Source organism: Alexandromys fortis, unplaced genomic scaffold, assembly GCF_014885135.2.
Source record: "Alexandromys fortis isolate MF-2015 unplaced genomic scaffold, M_Fortis_MF-2015_v1.1 scaffold_68, whole genome shotgun sequence".
Taxonomy (NCBI): domain Eukaryota; kingdom Metazoa; phylum Chordata; class Mammalia; order Rodentia; family Cricetidae; genus Alexandromys; species Alexandromys fortis.
In genome coordinates this window covers 6,118,096-6,134,151 of record NW_026067948.1, presented here as the reverse complement: position 1 = coordinate 6,134,151, position 16,056 = coordinate 6,118,096, and the positions used below count along the sequence as shown (strand labels likewise).

Here is a 16,056-nt window from a genome sequence, read left to right as displayed (position 1 = left end):
CCCTTGTATCAGGGCTGCACAAGGCAACCCAGTAGGAGGGAAAAGGTCCCAGGAGCAGACAAAACAGTCTGAGACATCCCCACTTACACTCTTAGGAGTCTCACAAAACACCAAACTAACAACAACAACATAAAAATGGACCATTCAGGATAGACCCATGCAGGCTCTGTGATTGCTTTGCCCCTTTAATCTCAATGAGCCTCTCTGGACCCTGCTTAGCTGATTCGGTGGGCCATGTTCTCCTGGTGTGTTCAATCCCTCTGATTCCTACAATTCTCCCTCCCCTTCTTCTGCAGGGTTCCGCAAGCTCTGGGGGGGGGAGGGGCAGTGGGGATCTTGAATATGGGCTCTTTCTCTACATAATGTTGGATGTATGTCTTTGCATCTGTTTCCATCAGCAACATGAGGAATCCTCTCAGATGGCAGTTGGGCTAGGCAATAATCTTTGAGTATAGAATATCATTAGGAATCATTTGATTGATTTTTTTTCTACCCTAAGTCTCTGTTACAGTCCTCTTTTTATTAATGTTGTCCAGGTTGAGTTTTTCCACTCATAGTCACAAAATAGAATTTGAAAATGAATGACACATACTTGAGTTAGATTTGGGTTTTACAACAAGAAACTATTTTATTTTTCATAGATACAGCATATAAACAGGAATTATGGTTGATTTTTATAAACATTTACTTTTATCTTGTTTTTCTGTTTATCAAAGACACTGTTATTTTACACTTGTACTTGATCTTGGCATAGTTAACACACATTCTGGTCCCAGGTCCTTCTTCCCTGCTTTCCCAGTGTTCGTTCTATTGATGAGTTAATCGCTGCTATATCATTAATTCTCTTATTTCTTCTTCTGTTCACACACACGGGAACATTTCCCTTCTGATTTCTAAGAAAAGAGAAATAATATGTTCTTAGTGGGATTATAGAGAGAAGCAACCAGAAGGTTGCTATAGAGCTAATCTCTTCCTGGCTAGGAGCCTGCACACCACAAGAAGGAGAACGAAGAAACCAAAGTGACTGAGTCAGACAGAAAGCTAGCAGTGTGAGACTTGCCCAGTTCTTTCAGAGGAGGATATAGTACTCTAATGTGATAAAAATAAGATTTGAATAAATTGAATCAAAGTTCCCATTTAATCTCTAATGGTAACAGTATAGCACATGGCAGTCTAGCACAGGTTGATAAGAGAACATACTGAAGGACAAGCTGAGCCCATAATCACAAATGATAAATATTCACCTTATGAGGAATCAAGCAAAATGAAACAAATAAGTGAGGTGGAGGAGATAAAAAAAAAGTCAAGCTAAAATTATCACAAAATAATTTCACACTTGTATACTATAGCATTATTTAAAATAGCTAAGAATGGAAGCCAGCTAGGTGTACAATATTGGAGAAATGGATACAGATAACGTGCGATTTACAGACAGTGGAATTTCTTTCAACTCAAAGTAAAAAGCTGGTTATTCCCAGGAAAATGTATGCAACTAAAGATAATCTATTGAGCAAGTTGTGCCAGTCTCAAAAGACAATATGCTTTCACATTTTTGGTTCCTAGATCTTTAGATATTATATATATATATAATTTTATATATATATGTATATATATATATATAGTGTGTGTGTGTATCTGATTCATTTGGTCCTAAGGAAGAGACAGATCCTCTAAAATCACATCTGATAAGAGACACTGTTGATCCAATCCAGTTATAGATCCCAAGCAAAGAAGCCCAGAGTGAAAGAAGAGGACACAGGTGAGCGCAGTATTTTCAGCCAGTAAAAGAGATGTATCACTTCATAATTTCTTTTTAAAACAAGAGTGAAGTTATACAGATTCTCCAAGACAGATTGGAGGAGGAAGGAAGGAAGGAAATGTGCAGAGAAAAATATATTCAGCCAGTGAGTTAAAGGTCATGGCTACTGATATGCCAATAACCCAGAGACAGACCTACCAGGTAGACAGCAGACCCAAACAAGAATTAGCCAGTTTCTGAGATCACCAGCTTACCTGTTCATCCAAAGGCAAGTCTTCTAAGAAGTCATTGGCAGTATACAGGATATGCCTCAGTGCCAAGAGGATTAGCCTGCCCTTCACAGGGTCCAAATCCCACTCTGAGACATAATTACTAACCACCAAGATGTCAGAAAAGGCAAAACCAAAGTCTCTATGGAATGCTTCTAGCTGAAACAGAAAATGTAAAACCCAGAACTGTGTAAAAATAAGAACAAAATGTTCAATTATGAGAACATAGAGTAAAACAAATGTCAGTCCTAGAGAAGAGACAGGAGGATCCCAGGGGCTTGCTGGTCTACCGGTCCTGCCAATATGTGCTACAAGTTCAGTGAGTCAGAAAGTAAAGTGGAGCTCAGTTCAGAAGACACCTAACTTCCATACACATATGTGATTATACACATACGAGCATGAACACACATACACATTCAGGCACAGACACATACACACAACCTCATGGTGTCTCAAAGCAGTAAAAAGTCTAATTTGAACATAAATTATCAGAGAAGTAATAATAAGTAAGAGCTTGGTGATCATCGTCCTATATTTTTTTTAAAACAAAGACCAGATCCTCTGCAGTACTTTCATGAGCAACTTCACATCAAGTTCCAATATCACTGTTATTTTAAAATTTATTTAAAATGTACTAATATATTAGACATGATTTAAAAAAAATGGCATGCTCATGGATCATTAGGATTAATATTGTTAAAATGGCCATCGTACCAAAACCAAACTACAGATTCAATGCAATTCCCATCAAAAGTCCAACATAATTATTCACAGAAAGTAAGAAAACATCTATAACAATATAGAGACACACATACAAAAAAAAATTTAAAAAGCAAACCAAGAGGACAAAAACAAGCCTGAATAATAAAAGGGCTGAAGGACTGGAGAGGGCATCACCATACCAGATTTGAAGTTGCATACTGAGCTACAGTAATAAAATCAGCATGGTATTGGCATAAGAACAGACATGCGAATCTATGGAATCTAACTGAAGACCCAGATGTAAACTCACATACCTATAGACACCTGATTATTGATTTTTTTTAAAAAGGCTAGAAATACACTCTGGAAAAAAAATATCTTCAGCAAATGGTGCTTGTCAAACTGGGTGGCTCATGTAGAAGAGTAAAATATAGATACATAGTTACCACCCTGCAAAAACAAACCTCATCTCTAAATGGAGTTTTATGCATCAATTTAATACCAGACACACTGAATCTAATAGGAGAGAAAGTGGGACACAGCCTTGAACTCATTGGCACAGAAGACTTTCTGAACAGAACACAGTTAGCATGGGTACAAAGACCAACAACTCATAAATGTACCTCCTGAAATTAAAAAGCTTCTGTATGGCAAACACCATCATTTGGGCAAACCATCAGCCTACCAAATAGAAAAAGATCTTTGACAATTATACATCTGAAAAAAAATAGAAGAAAGAACAACAAAAAATGTCTGGACATAAAAAATAAGCAACCCAGTTTTTAAAATGCACTTCTAAACCAAGAGCCAGAGTGATACATGACTACAGTAATACTGTGTCTTCTAGACCCAACAGGACTTGACACATGAACTCACAGAAAATGTGGCAGAATGCATAAGGTTTACCACAGTTCAAACCAGAGAGGATCCCAGCATTGAGAGGGGGAAGTGAGCACAGGCTTCTGGCCCTAACCAAGGAGCTACCTGGAATTGATACCCAATGGCAAAAGGAAAACCAGTTTTCTCAAATGGAGTACCACTTTGCATATTAACTTCAAGACAGGCCGCCTAGCCAGGAGCAGCTGGCCAACACAAAATGAACGTCATGGCTTTTTGTTTGTGGGGATTTTGTTTTGTTTTGGCTTGTTGGTTTTGATTTTTGTTTTGTGGGATATTTTTTCTTTATTATCATCATTCATATTTGCTTTGTTTGGTTTCGTTTTGTGGCTCTTTCAGTTTTGTTATTATTATTATTATTATTTGCTGTTGTGGTGAGAGAACATAAAAGTTGAGTGGGTATGGAGGTAAGGGAGTAACTGGGACAAACTGGAGGAAGGAAAAATATGGTCAAAAATACGGAAAGAAGTAATAGAATGGGGAGGAAAGTGGGGCAAAACTTGAGGTAAAGGAGAAAGAGGAGGAAGGAGGGAGAGAAGGAGAGAGGGGAATAAGAAGGATGGTGGATTCCTGGGAGCACTGTTAAGGAAACATTGCCAAGAGAGAAGGGAGCTCCACAGAACAAAGGTCATCAATATGAGAACAAACAGTGAACACTGGTGAAGAAGTGAAGTATATTTTGACCTGCGCAGGGAATGTGAGGTTAGATGGTTTTAAGTGATCTCTGCACCTATATAGAATGCCAAAGGAAGACAGTGATTCAAAACAAATAAACAAGCAAACAAAATGAATGGCAACTCCCTGTTCTACAGGGATCACTAAAAAAAAAAAAAAAAAAAAAAAAAACTGAAGCGATTTTAACATACATGGGCTAATGTCCACAAATTCCAGGTATACCCAAGCATATCCAGGATAAATCAACTTTATTAGACAGGTTTAACATTTAATTCTTGCTTAGACTCCCTCATCCTGAACATAGATCACCTAGGCTGTCAAGACAGCTCTGTCATTTCTTAGCACTCTGGATAAACACTGGCAAAGGCTTGCTTCTGGTTCATTCTGTTTCCTCATCTAAACGCAGTGCTAAGTGTACCTATCTCCTAGGACTGTTACCATGACTGAACAAGAAAAAAACTATAGCACTCCCACGTCTGCTTCATTCTGCCTCCAATCTATTCTGTAGTTATGTTAATTTACAGAAATCTTGACACTGAATATATAGAGGCTTTCTAACATCTAGGATTCACTAAGATGTAAAATCATAAAAATAAGTGTCACCACCATTGGCTTCTGCATTGGAGAAATCCATGTATCTCAGACATTCTACCTTTTTGCTCTCTAATACATTGACTTATACTTCCCTTGCTTAAATTATTTTCTTGTTTTTGTCTCTTCTCTTACCAGAATACTTAAACACTACCTCTTAGTGTCACCTTTGTAGGGAAATAATCACCTGTGACATTTTTCTCCTTCAAGCCACCAAGACATATTATCATCACCATTTTCTTACATATTTATCATATGTAATCATGTCATATACCTCTGTCTACATTTTCTTTTTCTGCTTCCCTATTCTTTCATTTTTATCTATAAAATTATAAGCTTTTATTACAGTAATTAGTATTTTGCCATTTGTGTGTCAGATTAGAGGCTATAGTATTGGTTTGATTATAAAGAAATCACTGCATATTTGTTTAATTAAATAATTGTGGCAAATGTAATGAAACATAAAGTTAAACACAGATATTCAATCTTCTGGATATTAAATCTTCTAAGCCTGGGATATGTGTCCTAACCATTATAGCAATTATTTTAACTCTTCTTCAGTTTATTCGTTATCTATTGTTCTTTATAAAGTTGACAATCTATGTACATCAAAGACATTCCTCAGAGAATGTTCGTTCATTACCTTGAGCTTTACAGGCTCACAGTTATATATATCTATCAGGTTTCCTTTTGAAATCAGCTCCAGGCGATCCACGTGCGTAAGCAAAACCACGTGCAGAAAGCCTGCGTCAAAGAAATACATAGGGTTTTATTCTTACGGATATCAACATCATTTCTGATTAGTAAATTATCAGTTTTGCTGTAGGCAAGCAATGGAGCACCTCTTGATTTAGGGAGCTCTGTACTTCCAGTGCCCCCTCCACCTCTCACACACACAACATCCACTGGAATTTCTTTTGCATATTTCCCCTTTGTTCCAAGCTAAGAAGTGAAGCTTCACAAAAGACTACTTCTTAGAAGAAGTTACTAAAGTTTACCCCATATTATTGCCAATGTTGCTACTCAGTGCTAAACATGGTGTCTTAATGGAGACTTGAGAAAACAGCAGAGAAGATGAGGGAAGGCTCTCCAAGAGAGAGGAAACCACCATGGCCTCATGAATAAGGCCTGCTTCACAGTGTTGACAAAAAGATCCCTGAACAAAATTTTAAAACATTTCAATTTCAGTGGGCGGGTAAGTCAATCATTTTGCTTCTTAGTCAAATTTTTGAAAGGTCCTTCCCCAATCCAATGGATAAAACCAAGAAATGCCAAAACTGGGCACCAGAACCACCAGCTTGTATTCACCTTCTGCCTTCCTGCTGCCTCTCTCTACCGGGCATTTTATATGTCTGCTTTTTCTTAGTAGAATTTTTTTTTATTTTCTAATACTTCAAGAGGCAAAAAAATATATATAGCACTTGGTTAAAAACTACATGACAAAATATGAAGGCAGTGTGTAGTTGGGTTGACTACTCTTCAACTTGTGTAATATTTATGAACAAAATAGTCAGAGGGGAGTTCTATCACTTTAGCAATTTTAAGATGTTGAGGGAAACTGAGTTTAAATCACATGTGCATAGTCATGCAGCTGTCGAGATGTCAACTGGATGTAACCATTCTGATGAGTTTTCAGAAAGACTCACATTTGCAATCACTACAGCCTTTTTACTCAGTCCCCAAATTTCTGCTGTAAAGTCTAGTCAGTTACTTTCAGTTGAAAAATGAAATGACACTCACCACATTTTATCAACATTTTTCTAATCCTTTTTATCTTTGCCACCATTCCATAGGAGAGATGTTCAACAGAACTGATATCAAATACAAGCACCACACAATGAATTCTGTCCTTCAGCAGTGGGTCATGAATGTAGTTTGGATGGTCTGGGGTGATTGGTTTCTTGGAATTGAACTGTAAAGTAGATAAGAAGACAGATGTCAGAGTATTCAGAAAGGAAGTTGGAATCATCACACAGAGTGCATTTACTCACAAACTATACTCCAGTCCTGTGCATCTGAACAAAATGTGCAGATATCTGTTTATTAGGAGGCTAACCATAAGTTGGGGAAGGCAATAATTGTGTAAGGGGCTAGCAGTTCTTTTACACAGCCTGATGATGTCTCTGTGATCAAGGGATACATAATGTGGGAGCTATAATAAGAAACTTCTTCTCAAGGAAGTGAAGAAGGCTGTGTCAGGAAATGCTCTAGACAAAAGAAACCACGTGTGTGATGACCTAGGTCAGAACACTCAGGAAGTTGGAGTCATCAACAGAATATAGCAAGGTAAAAAAATCCAAGCAGAGATAGAGAAGGAAAAAAGGTGGAGTCAGGCAGATGTCATGTAGCCACCCAAAAAGCAAGAAGTAACAAATCATGAGCCTTGTGGTAAAACATAAAATGACAGAAATGGGCTAATTTAAGATGTAAGAACTAGATAGGATTATGCCTGAACCATTGGCCAAGCAGTGCTGTAATTAATATAGTTTTTGTGAGATTATTCGGGTCTCAGTAGCCAGGAACGAAAGAAAAGTCTCCACTTATACCCCCAAAGCATCCACATACTAAAGCCATCACATTGATACCTGGGACGTCAGCATACGAAACATTATGGGAAATGAAGATTCAGCACCTAGTGCCTGTACTGGCTGGTTTTATGTCAACTTGACACAAGCCAGAGTCTTCAGAGAGGAGGGAGCTCGAAAGGAGAAAATGCCTCCATAAGATCCAGCTGTAGGGTATTTTCATAATTTATGATCATAGGGGATAATCCAGCTCATTGCGGGGGATGCCATCCCTGGGCTGGTGGCCCTAGGGTCTATAAGAAAGCAGGCTGAGTAAGCTATGGGGAGCGAGCCAGTAAGCAGCACCCTCCATGGCCTCTGCATCAGCTCTTGCCTCCAAGATCCTGCCCTGTTTGAGTTCCTGTGCTGGCTTCCTCTGAGAACGAACTGTGATGGGAAAGCATGAACTAAATAAACCTTTTCCTCCCCAACTTACTTTTGGTCATGGTGCTTCATCAAAACAATAGTCACTCTGACTAAGACAGTGCCCTGCTGTGGCACCCAAAAAAGGGAAACTTCTGGAATTAACACCTCCATAAAAGCTCTCACATTCCCAATGTCTGTCTTCAGATTTCCTGCTAGCAAAAGTGGTTACTTATAAAATTCATATAGATATGGATGTCTGTTTCGCAGAAAACAGACTAAACAAATGATGACTGTTATGATAGATACAACAGAAGAATCCTCTGGATTTTCTAAGTTCTTTGTGAAATTTCTACCAAAAAAAAAAAAAAAGGAACAAAGGAATTTGAACAAGGGCGGTTTAAAGTGCCGACGCAGCACTGTCACCCAGAATATAGAGTGGATGGTGGGCAAAAAAAAAAAGACATTTTAAAAATCAGTCCATGATTTTTAACCATCAGTCAAAGCTTACCTGGTATCTGTCAGGAGTGTGGCCAGTTAAGATGCTGGCTAGATCATCTGTGTGCAAGCCAGCATTCTGGCTCAGTCCCAGAGAGTCACACAGAACAAATGGCAGGGGGCTATCATCACCCCTGTATTTGATGGAATATGTCCTATACTGAAAAGTGAAGAACAATAACATGAAAAGGACACTTCTTTTGTAATCAATTTAAATAAAGCCTATGTGAAGTTGATTGTCAACACGTTTTTCCAATACAGTTAACTTGAACCAAAGAAACCTGGGTAACCTAAAATATACTTACGTTATCAGATATCCCATTTCTGTCACAGCCCACCATGGCCTGGTGTGTGATGCTGCCTTTGAAAATGGACTTGACTGAGTTGACAAAGCTAGACTTTCCAGCTCCAATAGGACCCAGCAGCAGAATCCGTGCTTGGGGAACCAGGTCTCCATATGGCTGATAGGTTCTCAGGGCATGCAATAAACTATTCTGCAACCTATTAAAACTCCACAAATTTTAAGAATTGACTGGTCAGTTCACATGATCTATGATATGGTGATATATCTTCCGAGAATTCACTTATCTTCCTTGTATTGTTTCTAACTAGCAGCCTGCCTTCTTCCATGAACACCCAAGACTGCTGAATATGGTGGTTTGTATGAGAATGTCTCTCTTAAGCTTGTATGTATCTGTACACTCTTTCTTATGTTGGTCTTTGGAAATATTATGGAACCTTCAGGAGGTGAAACCTTGCTGAAAGAAGTATGTCAATGAAGGCAAGCTTTGATGGCTTATAACCTCACCCACTTCTTATTCTTTCTGCATTTCCTGTGTGTGCATGAAAATGTTGTCAGCCAGTTTCCTGGTCTGCTGACATGCTTAATGTGACTGTTGCCATGCCTCCCCTTCCATGGTGGTCTCTATCCCTCTAGAACTGTAAGTTGAAGCAAACCCTTTGTTCCTTGAGTCGCTTTGGTTGTGGTATTTTGTTGTAACAACTGAAACATAGCTAATACACTATCCTAACTTGAGTGATACTGCAAAATAAATAAAAATAAAAGTAACACTTGCAACTAAAGCTAATCAGCTGTTCACTTACGTTACTTCACCTTGAAAAATTAGTAATAAATATCAGCCATGCCAAATGTGAAAATTAACAATGATAAACTTGAAAAGTAATTATATGTATTTGAAGTTGAATTAGACCATTTAAAACATGTTCTCAAAACTCATTAGCAGATGTTCTCAGCTTGATAATCATCCTCAGGACATGCTAAAGAAAAAAATTGCTATAAGAGTTCAAAAACACAATATAAGCAAAATTATTTCCCCTTAAGTATATAGCATTAAAAATAGTCCCCTCCTACTCACTGTTCTTTTAATATTACTAAGATCAATTGTTTGATGATTATAGTTATGGGTTTTGGTTATTCTTTAATGGTCTACATATTAGTTGTAATAATTTGTGTCATCAGTTTTGTTGGCATACATTATTATAATAAAAAGTAATAATGAAGTAATAAGATGTTAAAAGATATTGACTTACAAATCAAAGTCTCTTGTCTTTCTCTCATCCAATAACTCTAAGGAAAGTGAGAAATAATAGAGATTACAAATTCTTAAATGATCAGCTGGTCAAATAAATGTGAGCAAGTTCACTAGATACAAATATGTAAGTAGTCTTTTCAGAGGAAAAAGCAAGGGGAGGAAATTTGTGTTACCCCTTTTGGAAACCCAAGAGTTCAGGAGGAGTGTGTACACATGAACTCTCCCCCTACTTGGTAGTATTGCAGACCTCTTTGCTTGAACAGGAATTGGTACTAGGAGTGTGTCTTCTGAGTTACAAAAGCAGAACATAGACATATAGGCAAACCAAGGAATTGATTATTAATAAATATTCTCCCCAAGATTGGTAATAGGTATGAAAGATACAATGTGTAGAGATACAGGAAAGTCATTTTTAAATACAAGTTTCTGTTAAAGCTAGCTGTTAATAGGAGCTTCCATTTTATCAGTGCATTCCTGGCTCAAAAGGGAAGATAAAAATAAAATCTGGCTACTCCAAGGTCTGGCAATGTGTGGAGAACTATAAACAGACCAGCGTGTCTTGGGTTCAGAGATGCTTTTTTATTCTTTAAGAAAAAAAATTTGGGTGGAGGTGGGTTTAAAACTGAAACCAGTAGTCTAACAATGCCATTAACTCTTTAATAACTCTCACTATTGAGTTATATGTAGAACAGCAATGTAAATACCATTAAGTTACCTAAAGCAGAAATTGTAAAGATTTCATTCAATGACAAAAATATAATTAAGCTTGAAAGAACAAAAACTGTACAAAAATAAAAGTAAACTTTAAAAATTTTTATAAAGCACTCTCTGAAATAGCTTCTGTAGCTGAATAGAAACTTAAAACTACAATTATGTGCAAATTTACTCTGAAACATCTTACAGAAGCTTTGTGGTAAGACTGAGTTTTGCCAAGAAATATGACAAGAAATAAGGAATATTTGAAAGTGGAAACAAAAAAATGTAGAAACTCTTAAGAAAATAAAAAGTAATCAGTAAAATAATGAATATAAGTTGTAAAACTTAAACAAGTGCAAAGTAATGTAGCAGTTGATTCATTTAAAATGAAGAGAACTAATAAACTCCTACCCTAATCAAGGAAAGCAAGTGTACGTGATCACAGTGTTAGGAGGATATAACACAACCAAACTCACAAGAACAAACTAATGGCTACAGACAATGGGGGAGGAGTTACGGTAAAGGTTAAAGATTCCATGACCCAAGACAATAAGTTCTAGATACTTCGTGCAAGACATAATCCTTACAGCTGCAGCACTAGACAGTGGAATTAAAATTTTTGGCAAAAGGGTAGGTCTTTTGTTAAGTGGTCTCATTTCATGATTAGATTTTAGCAATTTCTGGCCAGGTTTCAGTGTGGGTCATCTCTCCAGATTTAAGAGCCCAAATGCAAAACTATCTTCTCTGCAGGGATATGTCATCTAGAACCCTCTAAACATTCAAGAGAAACCCCATAGGCTTGTCTGAGCAAACATACCTACCTTCACATCGAAAAACTTCACACTCCTGAATAGACATGGTAGAATATCGAAGAGGCAGTCCGAGCTTTTCAAGTGTTTCTGAACTTAGAGTCAATCTTTTCTCCTCACCTAACACTATACAGAAATCAGGAATACAATCAAAAGTCTCTGTATCAAAGAACAATAAAGATGGCAAATATGGTCCTATTGTGCATTCTGAAACTTCAGTCTCTCGGAGAGCAAAAAGAGTGATAGAAATGGTTTCTTTCTGGAAGCCCTTCTCCAGGTAGGCACCAACAACACAGTCTTCACTGTCTTTACTATAAAGCACAAGCATGGTAGGACCGTGTTCCCAACATGTCCAGAGTAAACTCTGATGACGGAAGTTCTGCACACTCGCCTTATAAAGAAGACAAAACTGTTTCCCTCCAAAGTAATTCTGCAGGCACTTTTCTTGCAGCCATGTCAAATGAGTTCTCATAGCCATGCTCACAGCCTAGAAGTAAAACCAACACAGCCCTCGGTAAACACTGAAAAGTCAGGCACATGCACACAAGCTCTCATTCACTCTTATTTTCTCACAGGACACTAGAAATTAAAGAACATGAGGTAAACACATAGCAAGAAAATCATTACCAAAGTATTCATTTAAATAATCGTTTTCAAAAATTGTAAATAGTCTTGCCTGCCAGCATTAAGGTAAGCGGAAAACCGCAATACATACCTGTATGGAGAATCTGCACAGAGGAAAGGGCCAAGGGCTGCTTCTTCCTCAGCAAACAAGCAGGCAGTAAGTGGAAAGAGAAATTTTTCCACAGCTTGCAGCTTCCTGCTTAGGAAATGAAACTGAGATTTGGCGTGCCTAGTCATACAGGCAGTGAGCCAGCTTCTGTAGGGATAGGGTTACCTTCTTTTCCCAACATAGTATCTTTGTTGATTATTTGGGAGTTTCACATAATGTACCCTATGCACATTCACCTCCTGGTCTTCTCAGGTCCACCCCCCACCAACACCATCCCTGCCTGTTTCCTTCCACCAAAGGGAAAAAAAAAAAAAGAATTCCAAGTCTAATTTTGAAGGTGTAAGTCACAAAACAATCCCACACTAGTTTGTATTTATAATTAATAAAAGGGTTATTTATTTAAGGGGAAAACTTACAGATCACTGTCCTAGACACAGCCCTCGGCGCGACCAAGAACAAAGTCTAGTAGCCAAAAGTGGGAGCCAGAAACAAGAGAGTGAGTGCACAGCTACCACTGCTTTTTAAAGCAAAAGAGACCATACCCAAATGTGCTGGTATCTTACAGGCTATTGGCTGAGGGAGCAGAATATGCTTCCATAGCACCTCCCCTTTTTGTTTAAATAAGAGAGTTCCAAAGCCAATACAAAACTATATACATTAGGAATAGATATCAAGTATAATTAGAATTACAACCAGCATAAACAATATTAAGTAAGAAACATGCGCTAAATGTTTTAATAAACATTCTAACCTTGGAGTCTAAGTCTTGTAAAGGAAATTGCTTAGCTAGATCATAAGAATACAGTAACTATGACTAATCTTCAACCCCATCAAAAAGGCCTGAGAAGGGAGATAATATTACTTGAGCAGGCAGGAAGTACAATCAAGAAACTTCCAAAGCAAGCAATATATGACAGAGACAATAAACTACTTGAGCAATCACCCAAAGTCTCATTTTGAAACGTTGAAGCAACCAACTTTGGCTTAAGACCATTTTCAGAGGCAGAAAAATTTTCAAACCTGTCTTACCCTGTCTTGGCAAGATTTGACAGTCCTGCTTATCCATTTCCGGATACTATGTAACTTGTCAGTGGTTGGGCATTGTCAGTTCCTTGCCCAAAGACCAGTTTTGCCAAGAAGAAAACAAGCTCCAAGTAGAGTGTCTTCAGTGTTTAACATTCTCTCAGGAATAGATTGGTGCTGTCAGAAGTAATTATATGTCATGTCAGCAAAATCCAAAGTTATTTAAATGCCACGTTCTACAGATCCTTGAAGATCTGGTTAAAGATCCCCTATCTAGACATAATACAATCTCTATATATCTAAAGAACCTAATTGATCTGATTGTATGTACAATAAACATGAACTATTGACCTATAATAATTAACACCTATATAACTTAAAGACTAAAACTTCATGTCAGAATATTAAATAATCTGTAAATAAATGTGCAACAAATGAGGACAAGGACCTCAAAATGCAAGCAATCTATAAGTATTTTGATCAGAGGCAGGAGTAATAAATATATAATTCAGTATGAAAATATATTCTAAAAGTTGTATCAATATACAAAATGTCCTAAACCAAGGGAGAAACATGCATATATATAATCTGACAAAATAAATTTGCATAGGGTAACAGATATAATTTGAACTTGTATCAATATACAAAAACTATGCCAATGTAAATTATTCATAAATAATATCTCACACAAGTATTCACTCTATTACCCACTATTACTATCTCCCCCCTTTTTTAACATAGTCTTTTTTTTCTTTTTTTTATTACTTAAAAATTGCCAATCCAAATTCCCACTCCCTTCCCTCTTCCCTAATGGAGTGCCATGCATCCCACCCTGTGGAAAGTCCAAGGCCCTCCCTACTATGTCTAGGTTGAGCAAGGTTTACATCCAAAGAGAATATGATCCCAAGAAGCCGGTACATGCAAGTAGAGACACATCCCAGTGTCACTATCAGTGGCCCCTCAGTCTGCCCCAGCTGTCAACCCCCTTCAGAGGGGCTTGGTTGTTCCCATGCTCGTTCACTCCCAGTCCAGTTGGAGTTGGTGAGCTCCCATTGGCTCAAGCACACTGCCTCAGTGGGTGACCCCCTCATGGTCTTGACTTCCTTGCTCTTACTCTTCTTCACTCTTCAGCTGGATCTTGGGAACTCACTCCAGTGTTCCCATGTGGGTCATTGCCTCGGTTCCCATCTGTTGTTGGATGAAGATTCTAAGGTGATATTTAAGATAATCATCAGTCTGACAGAATTAGAAAACATCATCCTGAGTGAGGTAACCCAGACCCCAAAAAACAAATATGGCATGTACTCACTCATAAGTGGATACTAGTCATAAACAAAGGGCAACGAGCCTATAGTTCAGGATTCTAGAGAAACTAATAAGGTGAACCCAAAGGAAAACATATATAGACCCACCTAGAAATTGGAATCAGACAAAAATTTGGGGGCAGGGGGGCGAGGAGTGGGGGGGAGAAGGGGGTTTGAGGAGAACTTGAGGGAATGGAATGGTTGAGATGGAGGGAGGACAGATATGAGAGCACGGAAAGAGATATCTTGATTGAGGGAGCCATTATGGGGTTAGCAAGAAACCTGGCTCTAGAAAAATGCCCAAGAGCCCACAGGGATGAACCCAACTGAGACCCTAAACAATAGAGGAGAAGGTATCTGAACTGACCTTACCCTGTAGTCAAACAAACATAGTTTTCACCCCAACCCTCTATCTAGTACAAGTAATAATCAACAACCCATAAACAGTGTTCCCAACCCTGTGGACAAATTTTTGGAATGGGGGCGTCGTCTTCTAGAATTGTTTCCCACTGTCATGGGGGTGATGTTCTCTTAATGAGATTCTGCAAAAATTAAGTGGTGGTTAAGTTCCAAAATTACTGTCTAGTATAGTTGCAAACAATTTCTGAGCAGTCAATAGGATTGTTTTGTTTTGTTTTGTTTTTCAAAGTTCTCATTTGGAATTCTGGCCAAAGGAGAGGCGCACCATTTCAGCAGCTGATACCCAAAAAAGCAGTCTTATAGTAGCACTGTCTGAATCACGATGTCATTTCAACTAGGTGGAGTTGTTGCTGTGGGGCCCCATCTTCTTCCTGGAAACTTCAAAGATTACTGCAGGAAAAGGATCTGTAGGAAAATCTATGTTCATCATGAAAAACTTAAACATCATTCATATAAACATACATTCAATGAAGAATATGATATAGACAAAATAAGCATGAGGAAAGTAAAATTTTTCCTAAAGTCTTTCTTCCATTCCATACCAGATGGCTCCTGATATGTTTCTTTTAACAACAAGCTTGGATTTAGAGAAGTAAAGAGCCATTATCCAACTTCAAAACCATCTGAATGTAATTATGTTATAATCTCAAAGTTAAAAGAAAAAATAGTCATCAAAGACACCCCAGATTACTGGCTTTCAGGTTCTTTGTCTTGTGAACTTAAAGAATGAATGTCACACACCACAGGGAGGTGAGTCTTAGAAAGCAGCTTAAGGCATTCTTGCAGGCCAGAACCTAAGAGGAAGGAAGAAAGGCCAGCTCCGGTGACAGGTTTCTTTCAAGAGCCCCATCTAGATGTTTATCAGGCTTTGCACAGTTGAGACATGGGAGGCTGGATGGTGGTCCCACTGTCTCACCCACAAGCGATCCATGTCTCCCCACGCCCATGTCTTAGGTCACATGCTCATACATGCAGGCATGACTATTAAGTTCTTATGTAAAGAGAAAAGAAATAAAACCAGAAACCATAATACCTCTAAACATTGTTATTTCTGGCTCTTGGCCAGGACTAAATTGCCTTTAGACCAAAGGACATTTTCAGGTTCTGGCCAAGAGAGAACGGGTTATTCTAGTTATGCTAGTAACTTAGGTAGCCCCTACTTAGGATAATACATTATTAAATGAAAAAATCATATTAATG

At 38.1% G+C, this 16,056-nt stretch overlaps 1 protein-coding gene across 2 annotated transcripts; it reads right to left on the bottom strand.

The window, feature by feature from the left end:
• Positions 1 to 602: 602 nt before the first annotated feature.
• On the bottom strand, positions 603 to 12,199 carry LOC126506161 (interferon-induced protein 44-like). 2 transcript variants are annotated; one of them, XM_050149503.1, is made up of 9 exons: positions 12,092 to 12,199; positions 11,389 to 11,863; positions 9,870 to 9,906; positions 8,624 to 8,828; positions 8,332 to 8,478; positions 6,634 to 6,805; positions 5,537 to 5,637; positions 2,014 to 2,187; positions 603 to 893 (listed from the first exon to the last, which is right to left on the bottom strand). In XM_050149503.1, exons 2-9 carry the CDS (start codon positions 11,852 to 11,854, stop codon positions 846 to 848), a joined length of 1,350 nt encoding a protein of 449 aa, XP_050005460.1. In that variant the 5' UTR covers positions 11,855 to 11,863; positions 12,092 to 12,199; the 3' UTR covers positions 603 to 845. The 2 variants fall into 2 exon arrangements, with proteins under 2 accessions (XP_050005460.1, XP_050005461.1); XM_050149504.1 differs by having other exon boundaries at positions 8,624 to 8,819.
• Positions 12,200 to 16,056: the final 3,857 nt, after the last annotated feature.

Coding starts and splice junctions, on each gene's coding strand:
- LOC126506161 (XM_050149503.1), bottom strand. CDS start 11,854: ATGGCTATGAGAACTCATTTGACATGGCTGCAAGAAAAGTGCCTGCAG. Junction 8,829..9,869: donor AAGACAAGAGACTTTGATTT/GTAAGTCAATAT, acceptor AAATTTGTGGAG/TTTTAATAGGTTGCAGAATA. Junction 5,638..6,633: donor AAAAATGTTGATAAAATGTG/GTGAGTGTCATT, acceptor TCTTTGACGCAG/GCTTTCTGCACGTGGTTTTG.